Source organism: Rattus norvegicus, chromosome 5, assembly GCF_036323735.1.
Source record: "Rattus norvegicus strain BN/NHsdMcwi chromosome 5, GRCr8, whole genome shotgun sequence".
In the NCBI taxonomy this organism is placed as follows: domain Eukaryota; kingdom Metazoa; phylum Chordata; class Mammalia; order Rodentia; family Muridae; genus Rattus; species Rattus norvegicus.
The window spans coordinates 125,220,793-125,243,862 of NC_086023.1; the positions used below are offsets into that span (position 1 = coordinate 125,220,793).

At 46.2% G+C, this 23,070-nt stretch overlaps 1 protein-coding gene and 3 long non-coding RNA genes across 7 annotated transcripts in view; 2 read left to right on the forward strand and 2 right to left on the reverse strand.

The window, feature by feature from the left end:
• The window catches only part of LOC120102940 (uncharacterized), a 30,938-nt gene extending 24,918 nt beyond the window's left edge, over nucleotides 1-6,020 (reverse strand). For both annotated transcript variants that reach the window (XR_010051946.1, XR_010051945.1), the window contains exon 1: nucleotides 2,292-6,020. This is a non-coding gene — a long non-coding RNA (uncharacterized LOC120102940). The remainder of the gene's footprint in view (nucleotides 1-2,291) is intronic.
• The window catches only part of Plpp3 (phospholipid phosphatase 3), a 75,120-nt gene extending 64,793 nt beyond the window's left edge, over nucleotides 1-10,327 (forward strand). Inside the window, exon 6 of the mRNA NM_138905.2 lies at nucleotides 8,477-10,327. Within this exon, the coding sequence (NP_620260.2) occupies nucleotides 8,477-8,602 (126 nt within the window). The 3' untranslated portion in view covers nucleotides 8,603-10,327. The remainder of the gene's footprint in view (nucleotides 1-8,476) is intronic.
• Nucleotides 10,328-14,337: 4,010 nt separating this feature from the next.
• Nucleotides 14,338-20,680, reverse strand: LOC102549668 (uncharacterized). 3 transcript variants are annotated; one of them, XR_005504920.2, is made up of 4 exons: nucleotides 20,448-20,680; nucleotides 17,233-17,376; nucleotides 15,766-15,880; nucleotides 14,338-14,900 (listed from the first exon to the last, which is right to left on the reverse strand). It is a non-coding gene; the product is annotated as an uncharacterized LOC102549668 (long non-coding RNA). The 3 variants fall into 3 exon arrangements; XR_010051947.1 differs by having other exon boundaries at nucleotides 15,766-16,140; XR_010051948.1 differs by lacking the exon at nucleotides 15,766-15,880.
• LOC134479021 (uncharacterized) lies at nucleotides 14,741-20,426 on the forward strand. Its single transcript, XR_010051949.1, has 3 exons — nucleotides 14,741-14,875; nucleotides 17,165-17,366; nucleotides 19,558-20,426. It is a non-coding gene; the product is annotated as an uncharacterized LOC134479021 (long non-coding RNA).
• Nucleotides 20,681-23,070: the final 2,390 nt, after the last annotated feature.

Here is a 23,070-nt window from a genome sequence, read left to right on the forward strand (position 1 = left end):
GAAAGCCTTGCAGCCTGTCGTCCATCTTTTTGCACACAAGTTATTCGGTAGGGCAGTGTGTGTGTCCCTAAGCTGGGCCAGCTCCTTCAGGTGGAGCAATCTCCCCCTCCTCCAAAGGTTTAAGCACCCCTCCTCCAATGGTTCAGTAAGTTACCCTAATCATGGATCAGCTCCTGCATGGCCTTGGACAGCAAGCTGACAGCCAGCACTTTCATCCAAGTCTCAGGAGGTTGGCTTTGTCACAGGGAGCAGATTCGTCTAGACAAAGTGGCATGCCCAGGGAGAGTGAGTTCAGTCTGCTCACTCACGAATGCTTTCCAGAAAGGGAACCTGATGAAATGCAGTCTACGCTGTGCCTTCGACTCAGCATGGATGCTAGACCTCAGTCAGACAGGGCAGCACACCAAGGTGCACCTTTGTAGGATGGGGACAGAGGAACAAAGCAGAAGGCCACAGCCCAGACACACCCAGAACACGGAAGAGGAGACATTCCCAGACACACATGTGTTATCTTTGATTTGCAGAGACCAGACCCCAGGTGCACTGGACAGACAGCCACACGCCACTTCACAAACCCTTGTTCTTCCTACCTGCACAGCTCTGCAGCTCCCCCTACCAAAGAGTCAAACCTATACCTGGATTCAACCAGGCAGTGGGACAGAGGGGCGGACATCGGTTCATTTCCTGTCTGGTGACAACTTGCATATCTGGTCACCTCTTAACTGACCCTCTAACAGATGGTAAATTAGGGGGGCATTGGGAGGGGTCAAAGGAGGGCCAGGCCCCCATGGCTACGGGTTCAGCAGAGGAAGCAGCTGCTCCCAAGTTTTATAAACACACAGCAGTCTTTCCTGGTTTTCTCTTCCTGGGGGTGTGGCCCCCACTAGCAGTTGCTCTTTTGTGCCTGCTATCTTCCTCCAGGATGCAGGGAAGGGCGAGGGCGTTCTTTGTCTCTGCCCCAGAGCAGTGACCTTGGGAAGAGTGAGGGGCAAGAATGCTCATGTGAGGAAGAGCTAGGCCATGACAGCCTTGTGAGAGGAAGCTCTGTGAGGAGAGGCCAGCACACGCCCGAGTCCACCCAGAGTCAGAACCAATTCCAGGTTCTTTGTGTTGTTCCAGGGGTTTAAACAGCGGTACCAAGCATGCATTCTATCCCTGGAATTTGTAAGACTTCTTCCTCTTCTAGTAGGAGATTCCCACCTGTTCCCTTGGATGTATCCAGTGTTGCCTGAGTCCAGAGGGGTGGAAGAAATGATACCCACATCCCCTGAGCTAATGTCTCATCTTCCTGCAAAAGTCTCACAGTGATGCCCAAAGTTGACCTTGGTACCTAGTTCCCCACTGTCAGGTAGGCAGCAGTGTGGATGTGGCGGGGAAAGGAAGACAACGCATAAATCAGGAGATGGCAACAGTAACTTTATAGCACCCCATAGCTTGCAAAGTCCATTAAGAATCTCCTTTTTTTTTGTTCCTTTGCTGAGAGGGAGGAGATGAAGCCGAGACCTAGAGGAGGCAGTCGTCTCTTGCTGCTTGCGTGTTAGTCGGCATGTTGGTGGGTCCTGTCTAACATTTTCTAGTTTATCTTTTTAAATGCTAATGGCGACCCACTGACTGCTCTTGTAACTTACTAACGGCATCACAGTGGTGTGGTGGGAGCCAATTTGGACATGACCAAGTCCAGGAGATGGGCCCTGGTGCGAGGGCCAAGAATCGAACTCTGCTCTTTTGCAAGGACACCAAGTGCTCTTTTTCTCCCCTTAACTTTTAAGTTTTGTTTTATGTGCATGAGTATTTTGCCTGCATGTATGTTGTGTTACTGCATGGGTTCTTGGTACCCTGAGAGGACAGGAGCTGTCAGATCCCCTGGAACTGGAGGGCAATTGTGGGTGCTGAGCACTGAACCTGGGTCCCCAGAAAAAGAGCAAGCGCTTTTAACTGCTGAGCCATCTCTACAGTCCTGTTGTTGCTGTTGTTGATTTTTAGTACCAGTTGTACACAAATACAAGGCCAAGTAGGTGACTAGGAAACATGTTCAATTCTGGACTGCAGTAAGACAAACAAGGTTGTAATTGCCTGCTGATCACTACACTGTAGCATGCTCCTAGCCCATCGCTTTCCTTCTCAGATGCACCAGGCTAACACTCAACACAGACACTGGCTAATTCACCCTGCCAGCAGTCACCGAAAGCCTTTTATTGAGGTCAAAAAGCAATGACTCCAAATGAGTAACTCCCCTGGAGTCAAAAGACTAGGCTGCCAAAGATTCTCTGTCACTCTTACACAGTACTTACTGTCTCTAGGCCAGGAGGATGCATGCGTCAGTTCCTGGGGCTTTCTTCTCCAAAGGGTCTTTACTGAGTCTGAGAGATGGCTCTGTGTGGTACACTGAAAGGAAATCCCTAGGCCAAGGCACACTTCTGCAAGTGTAGGCAGAAGAGAGGCAACTCTGGTGTCTGCAGTCACCCGGGAGGTGGCCAGCTTCTATCGAGGGCTGCAACTTCTGACTGCTAATGACTCAACACAGTCCTTGCCCTGGAGTAGCCCGCAGTCTAGAAAGGGAAGCATGATAGAGCATTTAAAGGATCACACCTCAAAGCCTGTGTTGTAACAGCAAAATGGGAGGTTATTAACAGTGCAGTATGAGGGACAAATGCGGTTGCGGGGGCAACTCTGGTGGGAGACGATGTGGTGGTTCCCGGCATGGAGGCTAAGGAACTACTGTCAAGGATACAAGCTGCAAAGCCCTGAGGATGGTGTAGAGGATTTGAGCCTCTCCATCGCCCTCCCGTACTGTCCACTGCTGTTCTCTTAGCTTTAGTCTATACCACAGATGGCCACAGTGTTGGGTAAAATGCACATTCCAGGCCACCCGCAGATCCTCAGACGTCTGCTCCCTTGAGAAACTTCCAGGTGATTCTGAAGTAGGAGGGTTAAAAGACTGCATTCAGCAAAATCCCTGACCAGCCAGACAACTCTTGTTTTCCTTTGCATCTGAGATTCTAAGCTTCTCTTGCTTTTATGTTATCTGTCCCATGCTGGCATGGAGACTCCGTGGGGTTTCTGAAAGTCTCAATGTGGGTGTGATTCCTATCTTCAAGGGGCTCACTTGCATAGGCTGGGGAGTTGAAACCCTCAAGGATTCCTGAGCACTGCAAGTCCAGTTTGCTGTCACTATGTGCTCGGAGCCAAATGCCTTTGCAAAGTTTGCTGACTAAGCCACCCGCTGCAGTGGAAGCAGAAGCTGGGCTGATGGCCGCCGACTTCTGGTTTCTGGTCTCTGGTCTCTGGTCTGTGTGGGTCTTAGTGATCTCGTGCTGAGCAACATCCTAGCAGGAGGGGGCTGTGTGCCTTAGGGATGGCTGGCATCCCCCAGCGGTGAAGACTCATGATGAGAGATCAAAAACAGACTTTTACTAGTGTGCTGACTCACTCCTTTCCTCATGGTAGCGTAGCTCTAGAAATTGTAGGCCTTTGCAAGTAGATCCCATCTGCTCAGCTCAGTAACAAGCTTAAGTGTACACCTGCATATGCACATATGCATATATATGTATATGTCTCGTATATGTATATGTGCATGTATATATGTGTATTTACACACACATATACACACTTTTATTACATACATAGCATAAACTGGTTTTAAACTTGATCCTTCTGCCTCAGTCTTCTTAGTGTTGAGTTTGAAGACATGGACCTACCTTTCTTCTTTTGCTAGTTCTTTTTTGCCTTCCCACTTAAGGAACGGAGAAAATAAAGTAATTTTTCTATAACTAGGCACTGAGTATACCACCCACTGATGATGGCTACCACTCAGTTTCTCCCTTGTTGTCAGGTACTATCCCACATTTGTACCCTGAAACTCCCTGAGATAGGGATTGTGTCCCCAGTAATGGCAAGACTTGGATTTGAAATACAAGCCCATTTATTTTTGACCAGTACCTCTGGTTGGTGGGAAGTAGTAGGGAGGCAATGACCAGAGAGCAGTACAAAGCAGGCATTTCAAGGAGCCTCACACTGTGAGCTTCTTATCTCTTCATCGCAAGTAGGATTCCTAGAGCCTCCTTGTTTGTGTGTAGTCTTGCTGCTGAAGGAAGGGTGACATTGTCCAGGGTGTTTGTGTAAGTAAATCATCTTCCGCCCTTGCATCCGATCGCAGAAGGGCCAAACATTGGAACTTAGCAGTAGGTCAGAATCACTTCCCTGAGACAATACCTTGGGGAGCCAAGATATTAGAAGGCTGAAGAAAGCACCCCAACAAAAGCACCCCAATTTTGAGAGTTCTCGTGATAACCAGTGCTGGGGTTTATGGAGTTGAAACAGAACTAGAAGAAAGCCAGCTCTTCTTCCAAAGTCCACACTTCATACCTCTGTCAGCTGAAATCTCATCGTGAGCATCTCAGAATCCACCTCCTTGTTTTCACTGCTCTCCTAGACACTGCAATCCCTTTTTCAGTCACACTGCCCGCCCTGGCTCCTCCTCCTGTTTAGATATGACATGCTAGCATCTTAGATGCCCTTTCTTCCAGTGTGATGCTTCATTCATTTCGCAATGATTTCTGGGATCAAAAGATGTCTCAATATGCCCAAAGATCAGATCCTCTTCTTTCCAGCCTCACTGGCCTCTCTGCCTTAGCCCTACTGAGCTTCCTTCAATTCCTAAACATTCTGGCTTTAACTTCTAAGACTTGTCAGGCCATGATCTCTGCCTATAATTGCTTTTCTGCCATTCAACCCCTGGCCACCACCCCCTGAGTCTTCAAAGCCAAGCTCAAATATCCATCTGCAGAGCCAGCCTTCTAAGGCCCATTCTCAACCCATCATGTTTAGCTTAAATGCCACATTCTCTGTGCTTTCTTCTATTATGGTCCTTAAAACAGAGTATTGTTGGAGCCAGTGAGCTCCTCAGCTGATAAAGAAAACTGCCACTTGGCCTAACAAGCTCAACTTGATACCTGGGACCCACACAGTAGGAAAGAACCAACTCCCACAAGTTGTCCATTAACCTCAACACGAATGCTGTAGTATGCACATGCTTGTACACATGGACACAGAGTAAAGAAATAAAGTATATTCTAGCCTGTTTTAACCACAATATTATAGAGTTGGCTATTTACCTGACTCTTCTGCCACCTCCACCCCACCCCATTGATCTCTGAGCTCCTGCAGGTTGAAGAATTGTCATATTAGTGTTCTGGGACTTAACACACGCTAAGAGTTTAATGAGTGTTTATTGATTATATTCATTCTCTCCTCTCAAAAATTGTTAGTTTATAAAATTCCAAGAATCAGAATGAAAATTGAAGGCAAGTGTTCTGGGCAGTGTGATCTAGACCTCTTCTTTGGGGGCCAGTCTTTGGGGGATCTCATTTTTTCACTCCTGGAGACTTTACATCTTATTCATTCTTTGAGATAGCAGAGGAGTTATAGAACAGGGCTCAGTTGGAAGTGAGTTTTTCTTGTGGTTGAGCCACAGATCTGAATCTGGGCAGAGCTGTCCCAAGCTGGGACTTTGTCTTCTCTTTCTGGGTGGGGAATCATCTTCAGTAGGAAGTGGATTGCTCCAAGTCAAGAGTCTTCTGATGGTTGGTTCTCTTTGGGTTCTGCTGTTCAAATGTCAGGAAGATTGAACCCTGTTCGAGTCTTGACAAGATCATGTTTCCTGATTCACAAAAAGTGTTTGTGTAGCCTTAAGCCATGCCAAAGCCAAAGTGCAGCTATAGGTACAATGCTGGGTATGGCTCAAGTTTTCATGGTGTCATTTGGCTGGGTGCTTGTAGCATTTGAATATGTGCCTCCACTCCCACCTCCCATAGTGTTCAGTTGTGTATGCACTTGCGGTTCAAAGCCACAATGCTTGCTTCCCAGAAAGTAGAGAACATTTGATAAATTCAACAAAAACACTGGGTACCTGACGTCTACACAGACAAACTAAGTACTATAGGCAATGTAAGAAGGAGCTGGAGTAACCTCAGGAAGCAAATCTTTGTAAACATGAGGACACGTGGTTTAGTCTAGCTCCACTCACCATGCTCCAGCCTGGAGCATTAAGGAAAAAAAAAAAAAAACCACATCTTATCAAACTTTATTCCACACGCACAAGCCTTTTGAGACCATTCAGGAAACAGAAATATTAAACACATAGTGGGCATGAGCCCCATTGACCAAGACTGAGAGATGACCGTATGTGAGAAGAGGAACCGTTCTCTTCTGTACTTGCCCATAGTAGATACAAGTACAGGAGGGAATCTGGGCAAAGTTCTTTCTAAGTCAGGGCTTTGAGAGTAACCTCACAGCGAAGGAAGTAGAGGTGAGAGCCGCAGGCAGAGACATTGATCTCTTCCTGAATACAAAGCTATTCAGGATGAGATGAAAAGAGCCTAATTTTCAGGTAGAGAATTGGCTACTGTTTCTGCACCTGCCAGGTGCTAACATCATTCTAGTGCAGCATGGAGAGGGGTGGGAGGGCTTGAGGTAAGAGAGATGAAAAGCTCCGACACTGAGCAGATGGGACTTTGGCCTCCTGTGTTAACGTCTACTAGGGATGCTTGCAGTTTTCTTCCCACATGTGTAGGGGACCCCAGTAGGGGAGCCTCAAAGCCCACAGCAGGTGGTAAACAGGTGCTTTTTAATACCCACTCCACACAACGGAGCTTGACTCTGCCTAGAAGACAAAACTTTCTGTACCATGAAAAGGAGCAAAGTGTTAGCTTTTTCCTTGACTCATTCAGTGACACTAAAACTGTACATTTTTAAGGGGGGTTACATTTTGGGGCCAATACTTCATTCTAGTAGCATAGAAATAGCATAGCTCTCTCACACTCTTTCTCTAACAAAAACAATTGAAATGGTTGATTTGGTACTATATGTACAAAATGGTACAAAGGACTTGGTAGTAACTCACAGGACTAGTGAACACATTTATCTTGAGGTCAGCCAGTCTGTTTTTTTCTTTTTTTAATTGGATATTTTTTTATTTACATTTCAAATGTTATCCCCTTTCCCCCCACCTAATCACTCACCCGATTCCTGCCTCCCTGTCCTGACATTCCCCTACACTGGGGGGTGGGACATGGGGGGTCCAGCCTTAGCAGGGCCAAGGGCTTCTCCTCTCTTTGGTGCCCAACAAGGCCATCCTCTGCTACATATGCAGCTGGAGCCATGGGTCTGTCCACATGTACTCTTTGGATGCCAGTCTATCCTCTTACAATTCTTACAGCTCTCTGTGATTATGTGTAATGTAGAATGAACACCATGAACTAATGAAACTAGTTCAGCAAATAGTCCAAGGCCTAACTGCAGCCAGGGCTTGGCTTCTAGAGACTTAGTTTAGCAAATTTTAATTAAGAACTATATTTTCATAGTAAGTGGTCAGAATGAAGTCACAGTGCCTGGTAGGCAATGCAAAAACAGTTGCAGCTCAGAAATTCAAAGACACAGAGAAGTGTGTGTGTGTGTGTGTGTGTGTGTGTCTGTCTGTCTGTCTGTCTGTCTGTCTGTCTGTGGCAGATCAGGCTATTAGGCTTCATACCCGCTAGAAAGGCACCACTGAGCCATGTCCCCAGACAGGATCTTTGTGTATTTCAATCCCAGTAGGAACCCAGTCATGTATTCCCAATTAAACTACCGATAGCTGCCAATCACAATGGATTATTTTGTACAAACCCCTTCTGTTGCCGAATCTCTGGGGTAGATCCTGCATGTTTGCTTTGCTCCCTCATGGGAAGCCAACTCTTCTTGCTCCAGTAGCTAATCAGGTTCTTGACTGTTTCATCAGAAGCGCTCTCAGACAAGCAGCCACATCTGAGCCATCTTACAAGTGGGTGTTTTGTAAATGTTTCCCAATCATTATGAGAAAGACTCAGGAAGGTCACATGCTGGGGAGGAGGAAGAATGCTGGGAATGAGGGCAGGAGGTTTGTCCACTGACCTTTCTTCCCAGTAAGTTGCTGACTCTCAGTGTTAAGACTGAGGCTTCTTGACTCCTGCCCTGCCCCGCCCTCCCTTCTCAAATGGTTGATATCCTGGGGCTTTCAGGAAAGTGTGATCACGTGACTCCTCCTTGCTCCAACTCCTGCTGATCAGAGTTTGTATTGGCTCCTCTCACTTCAGGTCCTGCTCTGGATTCCTTTGTAAGAAAAGGGAAAGTAGTGTGGATTAATAACTGAGCGCTTCCCTTGTGAGCCACTTAGCTGTCATGACGCGTCGGCCTTGAGAAATCAGAAATGATAAGTTGAAGATTCAAAGTACTGACTAAAAAGTCTATAAAAGTAGGGTTTGCTCTTTCGCAGCCCAGACTAGTCATTGCCTCAGTTTCCTGTCTGCCCAGTGATTGTTGTATGACCTTCTTGTGCCTCCTCCCCGAGTAAAACGCTGTGATCTGGGCCCTCTTTGCCAACTGTCTGTGTTTGTTGCACCTCCTGCCTGTTCCTAGGCCCTACTAAGCATTTACTGATTTGCATCTCTGATTTGTGCCCTAGGTGTTCTTCGTGTCTGACCTCTTCAAGACTAAGACGACCCTCTCACTGCCTGCCCCCGCGATCAGGAGAGAGATCCTGTCTCCTGTAGACATCATGGACAGGAGCAATCACCACAACATGGTGTAGGTGCTGCGGCCTCCAGAGCACTTTCTCTGAAGCGACTGCTTGACAGCATGTCCCTGCTGCTCTCCAATCTCATCAGACAGTAGAATGTAGGGAAAAGCTTTTTGCCCGATGGATTTTGAAAACATTTAAAGAAAAAAAAAAAGCCTTACCTTGTGGCCTTCCAAAATAGGTTGTTTGCCTGTGTGGAGACAACAGTGCCGGAGTCCTGAGTGCTGGCTGCACAGCTGGCTAAGTGTTCATGTTCTAGTGAGCACGGGCTTGTCAGGAGCAAAACACTAGGATAATTGAGCAGAGGCTGTGGTCACCTTTTGTGACCCGAGAAATCCCAGGCCAGAATAGCGGGGGCGCTTATGTAGCATGCAAGGCCTGAACCAGCACCGAATCAGCCCCTCTGCCTGCCCCACTCTACTGTGACTTTGATTCAAGGAAGTTTTTGCGCTTTGAAATACCGGGAATGAACACACAGTTTTTCAGTCGAGGGATCAGATCCTGAATCCAAACCCCATGTCCTGAGGCCTCTGTCATCTCTCCATCCCCAGGCTAACAACCACAGTCCCCTCACTTTTAGAGATTAGGAGACCCTTTGTGGAAGAGTGAACTTCACAAATAGCACAAGTTCAGAAGACATGTAGGGTGTCTTCTCACACACCACACTGTGACGCACGCGGAACTGCCATTGCGGGGTCAATCACCAGGCACTTGCACGTGTAGAAACCCGTAGACTTTGGTTACTGCTATATCCCCCTTGAGATCCTTGCTGGGTGCCTACCAGGATTTCATGTGAGGGCCAGGGATGCATAGGCATGGCCAACCTTTGGTGGATCAAAAGAGCCTCAGTAGAGAGACAGGGAGGGAGGGAGAGGGCAGAATGAAAAAAAAGTGAACCAATTCTTTTGGCTCCTTGGGTTTAGAGAGAGCCAGGGTAGCAGACAGTCTTATGCCCAAAAGGTACCCTTCCAGATAAGGGAGCCCCAAGGGTCTTCGCAGGAGTTGATCTTGCTGTGTAAAGCACTGTTGTCGCAGGGTTGACCCCTGGGACAGTTCTTGGTGGGTTCTGCTGGGCAGAACACATAGGTTAAATCTGTGTCGAGAGTTTTCCTCATACTCTATCCACAAGTGTCCTTCCAAGCAAGGTCCCACTCTAGCCAGTAGACAAGGTCCCTTCTACTGAACCTCCAAGGAAAAGAAGAAGGAGAAGAAAAAGTGCTTTTCAAATCTTTCAAAGGGCTACATGTAACCATATGGATCAACCACATGCATATCCTCCCAGACTCCGTCCTTTCATTTCAACATATAGCAAGCTATGATTTTATATATAAAATTATATAAATAATGTATAAAACAGTAAAAGTTAACTATGTAAGATATTATTTCTGAAACAATGTTAGTCACACCCACTATGATTATAAACTGTGTCTTGACCTGTGTTATTTACTTTAGCTGCTTAAAGGAGCATTGAGTTTTTTTGGTTTGTTTTTTTTTTTTTTTTAATCTCAACTAAAGATATCATAGTTCTGTGGTAGCCATTGTTTTACAATGAAATAACTGCGACTAGAGGGAAAAAGAACTGTATAAAAACATTAAATTGTCAGTATTTTTGTAAGGTTCCGTTTTGTAAAGAGAATAATATTCAAACACTTCTGTGGCATACAAAGTGAAAAATGTGTATCTGAGAAACTAAACATGTATTAAATGTGCTTTTTAAAATAAAAGCTCATAACATGACTGACCACTGGTGCCTGCACTGTTTCAGGGATGTTTCTTTGGGGTCTGTGGAAAGGAGGATGGGGTATTAGAGCAGGGCCTCTTGAGTGGGCTTACCTTAATGGGGCACCAGCCCTTGATTGTTTAGTGGCTGTGGCAGAGGCAGGATGTAGAGGCTGTCCTTTCATCTCTGCAGCCTGTTTGCCAAGGGAGGCTGGGGGCTGGCTCTCATCTCCAACCTCTTAAAAGGGTCTTTGTGCTCTGCAGGTTTTTCTTGGGGGAGGTGGGAGCTGTGGGTCCCCGAAGATAGATATGGAGACTTCCCTAGATAAGGTGGGCTTGAGGAGCTGGACGGAGAATCTTTCCCACAGCCCATATCAAAGGAAGGGGGTTCTCTACGGACAAGGGCACCGGGTTCCCTGCTCTCCTGCCTTGTGTGACCCCACCACCACCACTTCACACACACACCTAGAGGGAAAGAGAAGCTGGAAACTCAGGAGTATTGTGCATCTGTGTGCCAGGCAGTTTTACCCGGATGTCCCTTTACATCTCAAAGCAGTTCTTAGCTTGAGCAAGGAAGGATGCTGTGGAATGCAGATGATGTAACTTTTCTAAGAGCCCGTCAGTAGGTTGCAGGACAGGCCTTGCATGAGTTTATTTTTGCTGCGGAAAAATTACAAATGACTGCAAATGGGTGACTTGAAACAACACAAATCTGTTACCTTCCTGGGCAGTAGGCTCTGAGGAGCACTTGCCTCCTGTAGTTTCCCAAGGCACCTGCATTCCTTGGCTATGGGCCTCTTCTCACTTTACCTTCTTGTTCTTTCCTGTCCCTCCTGCATCTTGGAAATTGCCGGGACCCTGTATAATCTTAAATAACTTCCCAATGTTAAAGTCAGCTGGTTAGAAAACTTAATTCCATTGGCTACTCAGTCCCCCTATGCTGTGTAATAGAACATTCAGATTCTGGGGACCTGTGCAAACTGTGACCCAGTGCAACTCAGGCAGTGTGCCCTCAAAACTCAGGGATGGGAACAGGCGTAGGACAGCACTACAGGAATTTATATTAAAGGGAGAGAGGGGCCTAGAGCTGGCTTTGGGGTGCAACACTTAGCATATATGGTTTTAATCCCTGGTGTCACACACACACACACACAAGCACACACGCACGCACTGTGCAGCTCCTACTTTGCTTTGCCTCCAAGATCAGTCTGCTGTTTGCTGCCCTCAACCACCGCCCCCACCCAACAGCCAGCAACATTTTGACATATTTTGCAGCCTTATATCCAGGATGCAGTCCAGATTTTCACTTTGAGTCTGAAGAACAAAGGTTCAGAAAGAGAAGAGGTGTGGGAGGAGGAAGAGTTGGTGCTTCCGGAATCTAAGACACCTGAGATGACGAGTCCTTCATTTCTTCTGAGTGGCACTAAAGGAATAGCCCAGGCTTCTACTCTGCTTCTCAAAGTGTGGTCCACAGAGCAACAATGTAACAATGTCTGAACATGGTAGAGGCACTGAGGTAAAAGATGCCCCTTAACCTTAACCTACAGAATAGGACTCTTCCTAGAGGTAAAATCCTAAAGAGATTCATCTGTACAAGTTTTGTCTCCTAAACCGGATTCTGCTGTGTATGGTCCCCACTGTGTCTCTCTGAGGCTCACTTCAGTGCACGCTGGGTCAGACATCAGTAACCTCATAGCATGCCTCACCCTCCCTGTATCCTCCCTTCCTGTCTGGGATAACCTAGTCTCTGTTGAACCAGTTAACCAGCATCCAGGTAACAAAGCCATGGGACCATTAGGAACTACCAATTAAACAGGTTTCAGATTCAGAAAAGCTTAAAACACTGTCCTTCACTTTAGGAATTATTGAACACATCCTGTTTTTCTGAAGTACGGACAACAAACTTTGCTAGCCCCATATCTGAGTGCCCTTTCTCCCAGTTCGAGTGAGCTTCTGTGTTCATAAGCTTAGTTCTAACTACTTCCTACAGCCAGAGTGACCACAGCATTTCATTTGGTTAGCTCCACTGGGGTCCCCCAAACGCTGTTACAGTTACTCTGGTTCCCTTTACTGAGAGAGAAACTGAGGCTCAGTTCGTCTTTTCTTAGTTGACAGCTCAAACCTGGGATAAAACTGGGATTCAGACTCAAACTGTTTGTTAGTCATTGACTAAGTATTTAGGTCCTATGTCCCAGATAAAGACATCAGTGTGACCCTGGAGCAATAAAGGTCCATTAGGAAAAATTAGTTCCTTCTAGTCAAGAGGATGAGCAGGGAACTATCCAACCCTCCAAGCTACTCATTTTTTTTTTTTCCTTCTTTATTTTTGGAGCTGAGGACCGAACCCAGGGCCTTGTGCTTACTAGGCAAGTGCTCTCCCACTGAGCTAAATCCCCAACCCCTCCAAGTTACTCAGAAAAGAGTTTATCCAGTTGGGCTTGTCAATCACTGGCTAAAGAGCCGCCTCTGGGAGTGCAGGCTGGCCTTAAACCTGGCTAAAGAGTTGCTCAGGATTACTCTCCCTTAAATGAGATGCTATACTTTCTCTTCCAAAACTCAAGGCCCCCAACACTTTTCCAACAAGCCGTCCTGAGGGTCAGGTTGCTCTGCTTGTCTTTCTGTCTTGAGTCAGAAACTTTTCTTTCTTTCTTTTGTTCTTTTCTTTGTTTTGTTTTGCTTCTGTTGTTGGTTTTGTCTCCTGTGTCTCTTTCTTTCAGATGCTGGCCAGAACTTAAGTATGATTTCTCTAGGACTTTGGGCTTCCTTACTCTTTGTCTGAAGCTCTCTATACCACGTGGCTGGGCTCCATGCTGTCTTACCTTAAACAGCAGGCCCTCTCCATTCTCTTTCTCTAGACAGGTACTGATATTCACCTCTACCTGCCCCCCCTGGGGGGGCGGGCTCTTTTTAAACGATAAATAAAATTGTCCTCTTTGAGTAAACTTTGGCTTTGCTTGACTTTGAACTTTCAGATTCATCCCCCACTTTCAGTTTGAAATCTATGGATGCACCGAGGCTGGGTTGCTTGGCCTCCTTTCTCTATAGGTGACCACTTAAGTGTCTGCTATCCCACCTATTGAGAGTCAGCCTCCTAGGGAGTGAGGCCCATTCTTTCTCTTAGGGTAGAGCCACAGTCATTTGATAAACATTCATTAAACAGAGGACCAGGGCATCCCTCCTCTAGTTGATGTATTAATGTGTGTATGTCAGTGTACATGTATATTATATATGTATGTAGGTTTATGTATTTTCACACATATTATTGAATGTGAGATTGGATATGGGCCTGTTCATTCTATTCCCCCAACCCCCAGCATGGGTGACACAAACCTTTAGGTGACATTTGTGAAGCTGTTCCTGTGTTCACAGTTGAAAGAGTAGTCAGGAGAAAGAAAAGACAAATTGTAACGGGATACAATTATGGTTGTTGTACATAGAAAACCTAATTGTTAGCAAAATATAAAAAAAGGAGGTAGATGTTGCCTTTGCCAGCTGCAGTTTGGGTGTGTCCCGAAGACATGCAGTTTAGATGCCTCTAAAAGCCTCCATAGATAAGAGTGGAAAGGTCCTGAAGGCAAGTTGCTTGGAGGAGGTATTATGTTCTTTGCTGTATGGTCCAAGGTCATCTGGGTGAACCCAGCTACTACCCCACCTTAAAGGTGAAATGCTCCAGGCCCTACTGACTTGGCCTTGAGCCCCCCACTGTGAACCTTTGATAGAGCACTCTCTCTCTCTTTCTCTCAGAAAAGCCTTTATGGAAGGAGTTCCAAGTAAAAGGATTTTTCTTTTTTGGTTTGCAGGAACAACAGAAAAGCAGCTGGTAGGACACAGAATTCTAGTAAAGAGAGCTAAAGAGCCCTCTTGGGTTTGGAGGAGCTCAAGAGAAAGGTAGACTAGCTCAACAGACTGACGGAAAGACTTCTAAAGAGCTAACAGTTTGGTTGTAGAGCTAGGTTTGTAAATAGATCTTTTGTATATAAGTTAAGGAAATAAAGTTACCTTGCTGAGCGAGCAGGCTTTCACCTCAGTTTCTGCCTCCTGTGTCTTTATTGGTATAAAGATTAGATAATTTAGATGGTTACAACAAACAACTAGAATTTTGATGAGCAAATTGTGGAATCCGTGGTCCGGGCAGTTCTCAGTCAGAGCTTCTTGCTAGAGAAGGTGCCTGTTATGTGTTGTGGGCAGGAGGGGGGAAAGAAAGGGGGTGGCTATGGCGGGAGTGGGGGGGGGGGGGTAGAGTCCCATGTATCAAACCAGTGAATGCAAGCATCTTGTGAGTTCAGTGCTGGGAGGAGGGAGGTAGGTCTCACGTTACAGGGTAGTCTCAGTGGGCAGCAGTCCCTGTAGGTTGGGCTTGCAGGCCAAGTGTCAGTTCTCCTTTTCCTTCCTCAGTTGGCAGACCCCAGCATGAATCGAGACATCTTAGGAAATGAGTGGCAGTCCCCAAGGAGAGACCGCCTTGTGAAGTCACCACCAGCGACAGTAGAGGAAATGAGGGAGACTGAGTCAGAGTTGGGAAAGCGCTACCAATGTTTGCCTGCCATTCACCATCCAGTCAGCTGAGTAAGTTGGGTAGCTGTTGTTGAAACTGTGGACAGAGGAAAGACAAAAGTCAGCATGGTTTAGAAAGCCCGAAGAAGAGCAATCACTGACAAAGAATGTGGGTTTAGAGTTAAAATAAAACTTTGGCCTTAAATCTCCAAGTAAGCTCCTCATTTACATATTTATAAATTGAGCCAACTATCAGGTGGCATGCCTTAGGCAGAGACATCATGGTTAAAATGACATGATTTTTAAAGCCAAGCCTGGCTCCTATCAAGCACCTGTGTGGAAGACATACTATATTTTATATGAATGATGCTCGCTGCTAAATTTCAAAGCAAATGGAATCAGCTAGATCGCGGAAAGATACACGAAAAAAGAATTCTATAAAGAATTCAAAATTTAAAAACTGTGATTTGCCTGGGCATGGTGATGCATGTCTATAATTCTAGACCTTAGGAGATAGTGTCTAGACAACCAGGAGATCAAGGCCAGCCTTAACCATATAGTTGGAGGCCAGCATGGGCTATGTGAAATTCTGTCTCAAACAAAACAAAAATCATAAACAGCAATGCAATGAATTGATTCTATTTTAAGAGTAAGGGAGAACTATGCAGACTAAATAGTAGAACTTGAACTCTGACCCCTCAAATTCGAACTGTACTGACGTTTGCATAACAGGCATTAATAATTTCCTTTTTTTCCAAGTTCTCTTTTTTTAATGATACGGTTGCTTATTTGCAAAATTTCTAGATATGTGCTATATTTTATCAAGTCCATTTTACTAAGAGCAAAAAGAAAAAAAAGTCAAAGCCTAAAATTTAATAAAAGTATTTTCTCCTGTTTATTTTAGATTTGTTTTTCATTTTAGAGACAGCGTCTCACAAAGCCCAGCATGGCTTCAAACTTACTGTGTAGCTGAGGCAGTCTGTCCTCTTTTTGTTTTTTTATAGTCTCCATAAATGTAGAATGAATTCATAGCCATGCTGGCTAGTTTTATGTCAGCACGGCAAATGCTACAGTCATCTGAAAAGACAGAATCTCAATGCAAAAGAAGGTCTCCGTAAGATTCAACTGTTAGGGCATTTTCTTAATTAGTGATTGATAGGAAAGAGTCCAGTTCATTGTTGGTGGTGCCACCTCTGAGCTGGTGGTCTTGGGGGTTCCAGGAGAAAGCAGGCTGAACAAATCATTAGGCAGCACCCTCCACGGCCTCTGCCTCAGGTCCTGCCTCCAGGCTCCATCCCTGCTTGAGTTCCCGTCCTGACTTCCGTTGTAATGGACTACTATGTGGAAATATAAGCAAGCAAATAAACCGTTTCTCCCCCAGTTTGCTTTGGTCACAGCAGTAGTAAACCCTAACCAGGACAGAAGCTTTGACAACTTTGAAATGTTTGTTCTAAATGATCAGGCTGGGAGGCATTGTACAGAACAGATTGAAAAGCTTACATGGAAGGGGGAGAAATAAATGAGCCGATTTCATGCTCAAACAAAAGGCGGTGAGATTTCAAACGTGATGAAGGGCAAAGTAGATATGGAGTCCCGAAATGGGAAGGATTAGAATTGGAAAGATGTCTTCCTCTGTGGGTATGGAGGAACCCAGAGGCAAGCACAGTGCCCGAATTTCCGACCCTAACAGTCCTCCAGAGTGTTTCCTGATCTTTACCATAAGGTAAAGGCAGTTTGGAGAAGACAGCTATGGCTTAAGTCATGCCTTGGCCATGAGTTTGAGCTATTTGTGGGACATGAAGATGGGCAAGTCCAGTAAATGAAAGTTGCATATGCAATTGTATAATTTACTGATACCTACTTACTGAACATCTACAGTGTTCCCAAATGTCTGGCTTGGACGCTCAGCAACGTATACAACAGAGGAGAGTTTTTATTCTAGTTGGAGACTAGATGCTCTAGCTCAGTATAGACATCTGGGCTGGAGGCAAACTTCCAGAGTCAACAGGCAGGAGATGGTTACAATAGACATCTGTGCTGGAGATAAACATTAAGACTCAACACCTGGAGATGGTGGGCGGAAACCCTGGGAGATGTTTGAGACGTGCTTCCGAGTGAGACAGTAAGGGGGAGAAGGGTGGGCTGGTTTGGGGTCACGTTCAGTAAGGCTATTGCTTTTCCGTAGAGCGGAGGACCTCACTACTCTGACACTTGTCAGAAAATGCCCTTATCTATGATAATTGCTTTCTAACTCTGTTCAACACCCCCTGCTCCCCCCCACCAAGGCTGGCGAATCCCTGAACTTGGTTTTCTGAAACAGTGATGAAGTTTTAACCTGCTTTGATCTCTTTCCTTCCTCAGGGATTGGAATGCTCTTCCCTATGTCCTTCCAGCCCTTGATCCTCCTTGCCATTAAGATCCCAGCTTACCTCACCCTTCTGAAGGAGGAATTCTTTGATGGTCTGGTAGAAAGCTGTGTTAGTTTCCAGTCAGCTTGACATCAGGTCGGGCCGTCTAAGAAGCAGGAACTTCAGTTGAGGAAATACCTTCATCAGATTGCTCTGTAGGTAAACCTGTGCGAGAATTACCCTGATTAGCGATTGATGAGGGGCAGAGGGGAGCTCACTGTGGGCGGTGCCATCCCTGGGCAAGTGATACTGGGTTGTGTAAGAAAGCAGGCTGAGCAAGCCATGGGAAGCAAGCCAGTGAGAATGGCTTCTCCATGGTCTTTCCTTCAGCTCCTGCCTCCAGGCTGCTAGCCTGCTTGAGCGCTGACTTGGCTTTTCCTAATGGTGGACTGTAAAATGTAAGAATACATAAACCCTTTCCTCCTCCCCAACTTGCTTTTGACCATGGTGGCGTTTTGTTTTGTTTTCACAATAGAAAGCAAACTAGATGAGGACTCAAGTTAAGTCTCCAACACTGAGGTAAAAAGCTGGGTGCAGCAGTGTGTGTAGCCCCAGCACAGAGTGCAGAGACTGAAGGATACCCGAAGCTCTCTGGCCATCCAGTCTAGCCACTCAGCAAGCTACAGGTTAAGCGAGAGACTCTGCCTCAAAAAAAAATTATGTAGATTGTGATTGAGTAAAACACTGAAAATCTGAACTCTGCATATATGGGGACATGCATGCCTACCCATTGTGGTGGTTCGTATATGCTTAGCCCAGGGAGTCACTATTAGGAGGTGTGGCCTTGTTGGAGTAGGTGTTCCTCTGTGGGCGTGGACTTTTTTTCTTTTTTCTTTTTTTTTTTTTTTTTCGGAGCTGGGGACCGAACCCAGGGCCTTGCGCTTGCTAGGCAAGCGCTCTACCACTGAGCTAAATCCCCAACCCCTGGGCGTGGACTTTTAAGACCCTCATCCTAACTACCTGGAAGCAAGTCTTCCACTAGCAGCCTTGAGATGAAGATGCAGTACTCTTAGTTCTGCCAGCACCTTGCCTACCAGGATGCTGTTCTCACCTTGATGATAATGGACAGAACTTCTAAATCTGTAAGCCAGCCCCAACTAAATGTTGTCCTTTATAAGACTTGCTTTGGTCATGGTATCTGTTCACAGCAGTAAAATCCTAAGACACCAACCTAATGTGGCAATAGCTCGTAAGGCCTTCTCTCCTCAACCTACATCAGCCCTTCTCAACCTGTGGGTCACGACCCCTTTGGGGGTGGGAACAGCTCTTTCACAGGGGACGCCTAAGACCATCAGAAAACACAGATATTTACATTACGATTCATAGCAGTAGCAAAATTACAGTTATAAAGTAACAATAAAAAAAAGTTTATGGTAGTGGGGGTCACCGCAACATGAAGAACTGTATTAAGGGGTCTCAGCCTTAGGAAGGTTGAGCCCCGCTGCCCTAGGTAGATTTATATTCTGAAAGAAGGAGTGCAACATGTGGCCCAGAAGATTGCGTAAGCAGCCAGGTCGCGCTGGGTCTCCTTCCTCTGCTTGTTACTTTGAGATGGTGTTCATGTCCAGTCACATCTGGACTGGGCTGTCTTGGCTTCTGCCACGCCTGTGCAATAAGACCTCCATAAAATAAGCCAAAGGACATGCCTGAAGGCACTTAGATTGCTGGACGCTCATGGACTGCGGCAAGCGCTAGTCCCGAGAGAACTGCAAGTGTTATCCCTAGCTCTAGGAGCCATTCGATGAGTTAATCCAACCAGAGGAGGTGGCTGTAGGAACAGTGATCCCGTGTAACAGCTCATCAGGAGGTCTGGAAGCCTGGCCTGGGGACTGGGGCCTTATTTGTAGGATCTGGCACTGTGAGCTGGAAGACAGTGACTAGACATTCAATTAAAGGACTCGCAGTGGTGCTTCAGGCTTCGTGCCTGCTTTACGGGTGGAGAGAAATCCTCCCCACGGATAAGGTCCTGAGGTCTTTGATCTGGTGCAGGGCAGGGAAGTGTGGATTGTGTTCCAACCCAGTGTGAGTCCAAGCCCATAAGACGGGTTCTATAGTCACCCGTCTGTTTCTTCTCCTGGTCTTCAGCCGCTTCTTCTACTGTCCAGATAAGGTGTCCAGAAACACAGAGCACACTTTTCTCATTCTTTGTTATTACCTCGAGTCCTAGAATGGTGCCCACCACACTGTGGACAAGCAATATGGTGAAAACCTGTCCATTTTAAATTCTAGTGCTCACAGTTGGCACTGATTTCATTCTTTTTGATAACCTAGACTAATAATGAAGGTTTTGGACAACTTAAGAATGGGTTAAGAATACACCATTTTTAAAGAATTTTTCCTCTGCAGGTGGATGAAGATTATTGGCATGGGTATCCAAAGCACAGGAATTGAGAGCTTCGAAGTCACCAGGAAAAGAAAGGCATCGTGAGTCAAAGACGTGGTTCAGCTTGGTTTTTGTTCTTGTTTCAATTTACTCTTAAAGATGGGAGAAATGAGAGAGTATTTGTCGGCTGAGCAAACTGACTCAGAGATAGGAAAGTAATGCTTAAAAGCCCTACGGCTATTCCACCCGTGAAAATAAAGCTGAGATTGCTCCAGAGAAAAGCAGGGCGTTCCAGAAGTGTAGGGGGGCATGGGGTGGGAGGGCAGGTATAGAGTGGGTGAGGAAGATTTCCTGAAGGTCTAGCCTGATTTGCATCTATTTCTGCAACCAAACAAGAGCAAGGTGAACAACAAACGGAGAAGAGGTTTTGGGGGTTGAGAACAAAGACCGAGGTATACAGTAGCTCAGAGGACCAAGAGAGAAAGCTCTGCAAAGTTGGACTATTAAGTAGCATGAGGACCCGCAGTGCCAATGGTGGAGAATTTGTTGGTAATAGTGGGCAAATCCATGTGCCTTCTGCTCCCGCCGTCCTTCAGGTTCAGGTGAGGGTGGATGGAAGAACTGGACTGACCAGCTTTGTGTGTGACAGGTACATTCCCCCATTGGATTGTGGCTGCGGGTGGACCTGAAGCTGCAAAAGAAGAGGGATGGAATGGGGGTGGTGACAGGGCAGTTTCTAAGGCCCTGGGGAGAGTAGTTATTTCGCTATTGTCGGTTTAAATAAACATATACACCCCCAAGAACATCTGACTTTCCTTTTTTCCTGCAACAGGCTCGGTGGCAGTTCTTACTGTGTGTATGAGGACTCAGCATTTCGGGCAGTTCCTGACGCCTTGGCTTTCTGCCTGCTTACCTAGAGAACCTCTCCTCCCCTAGGAGGGCCGCTGGGATCCCTGGGCGGCAAGGATCCTCCGGTCGCCCTGAGTGCCTGTCTGTCCTAGGCCTGGGTCCCGCCAAGCTGCCAGGTAGACAGAGAAGCCTTCATTGTCCTCGGCTGCTTGGACCTTATTCAGGGCTCCTGAGTTCTGTCCGCGAGACTTTAGAATGCAAATGCAGTCTGCTTTTGTAGGTAGGTTTTTGTATGGGGTGCAATCACAGCGGAGGATGGGTTTGCACAAGAGCTCCTCCCCCTTTCCGAGGCTTGAGTAAGGCTGGGCTCAGAGACCGCCCAGTGGGCGGGCAAAACAGGCTCCGCCCAATGCAATTGGGGATAGCTAGTGGCTCCGCTCAGCCCAGGCTGCCAGGAGGATGGTTGAAGTTTCAAGTCCTTGTGCCTCATAGCTTATCACTGGGGCATGCCTGGTGCGTGGAGTTTGGCATTTCCAAGCAGATGGACCCAATCGCATGCACCAATACTGTGTTTCCCTCTTCCTTTCAGCTACACCTCAAGTTTCCGGAAAGACAGGCAACTTCCAGCCCGTACCTGTGTGTCTGTTCCAGCAATCAGATTAATGTTCATCCTCGGATGCCCGTGGTTCACATATTGCTGTCTCTTTTTAGACAAAGCAATCGAGACTTGGAGGCTTGAAGCGGCTTAGCCAACATCACCCAAATAGTAGGAGCCAAAGTTCAAAGTGAGCCCCATCTGTCTCCCTTACTCTTAACCTTTTATGTCAATCCATCCATGGCATGCCCTCTAGAAGTGGCCAGTGTGGAGGATTAGGGAGACAGCGAGACAATCGAAGGATAGCTCAAAGTAGGAAGGTATGTATGTATATGATTCAGAGAACTCACTAGGGATATCAGCTTTCCCTGGCCACAGAAGGGTCGGCCCCAGAAGGAACCTCGGCAAAGGAGCAGAGGTCCCGCTACCCACAGCATATAGGAACTAGAAGGCCCTTGGGGAGTGCTCACCCCTTCATTTTACTAAGAAATAGGTGGAGACCAGTGAGGCTTACTAATTATTTAAGATCAGCACGTAAGAAGGTCCTGAGACTGGGTCTGGAGCTGGGGTGTCAGATGTACTGCCCTTTCCTCTGAGCTTTGTCTGGTGGTGTTTGTTGGTTTGTTCTTTTGACACTTTGCTAAGACTTGACTTCCAGTATTTTTAAAGTTGTCTTTGCTTAAGTAAATAACCCCCTCCCACTATTGCAGGCAACCCTAATTAAGTTCTCTCTCTCTCTCTCTCTCTCTCTCTCTCTCTCTCATACACACTCTCTCTTTCTCTTTCATACACACACACACACACACACACTTACACACACACACACACACATACATGCAGGCACATACACATACACAAAGACACACATATACACACAGACACACACACATGCAGGCACATATGTATACACCAAGACACACACAGAGACACACACAGATACACACACATATGCAGGCACATACACACACATATACAGGCACACACACACACACACACACACACACACACATATGCAGGCACATACACACACTCCCCAAACTTGTTGAGAAGAAGTTCAATAGGAGGTGGAGAGAGATAAGAGAGGAAAATGGGGGTGAATATGATCAAAGTGCATTATATATACATATGTGCGAAATTCTAAGAGAATTAGGAATACAGGTTTTTTTTGCTTCCTAATAATGGTTACCCCTGTGAAAGTGACTTTCACTTAACACTTAAAAATGGGCTTTCGAGTCTTTTAGAATCCTTTGTCCTTTGTGGTAATAAGTCAACTAAACAGACACTATTTACAGAGGAGAAAACAGAGACACAGAGAAGCAACTTTCCTAAGATCAAGCTGCATGTTGGAGCCTAGAGCCTGTGCTTTCCTGCTCTGCTACATGAAGAAAGGGGGATGGGGGGACAGGGAGTGTTTAGGATTTAAGATCACACAGCAAGGGATGCTGAACACTCGGGACAGAAATCTGGATTCTAGTATTCACCTGAGGAACTGGGTGTAGATGGCCAGCGATAGTCAGAGTAAGAGAATGATAGGCCTGGCATTGGAGACCATGTTTCTCTGTTGAACACAGATGTACTATATGGAGGGAGAGACACATACATAGACACCCCACCACCCTCTTACCCCACAGACACTCCTACTCCTACATTACACATATACATGAACCACACTCACACACACACATCACATATACCACATATAACATCACACACACACAAGCATCACATACATAACACACATATATACCATACATACATCACACACATATACATACCATACACAGAGACAGAGACACCATACATATCACACACACACACACATACACACACACACACACATCACATACCATGCATACATCACACACACCATACATACCACACAAAGAGAGAAAGAGACAGAGACACCACACGTATCACACAGACCCCACACATAATATCACACAGACACCACAATACCATGCATACATCACACACACACTATACATACATATCACACAAAGAGAGAAAGAGAGAGAGACACCACACATATCACACACACATACACACACCACACACACTACGCATAACATTACACACAAACACCACACATACC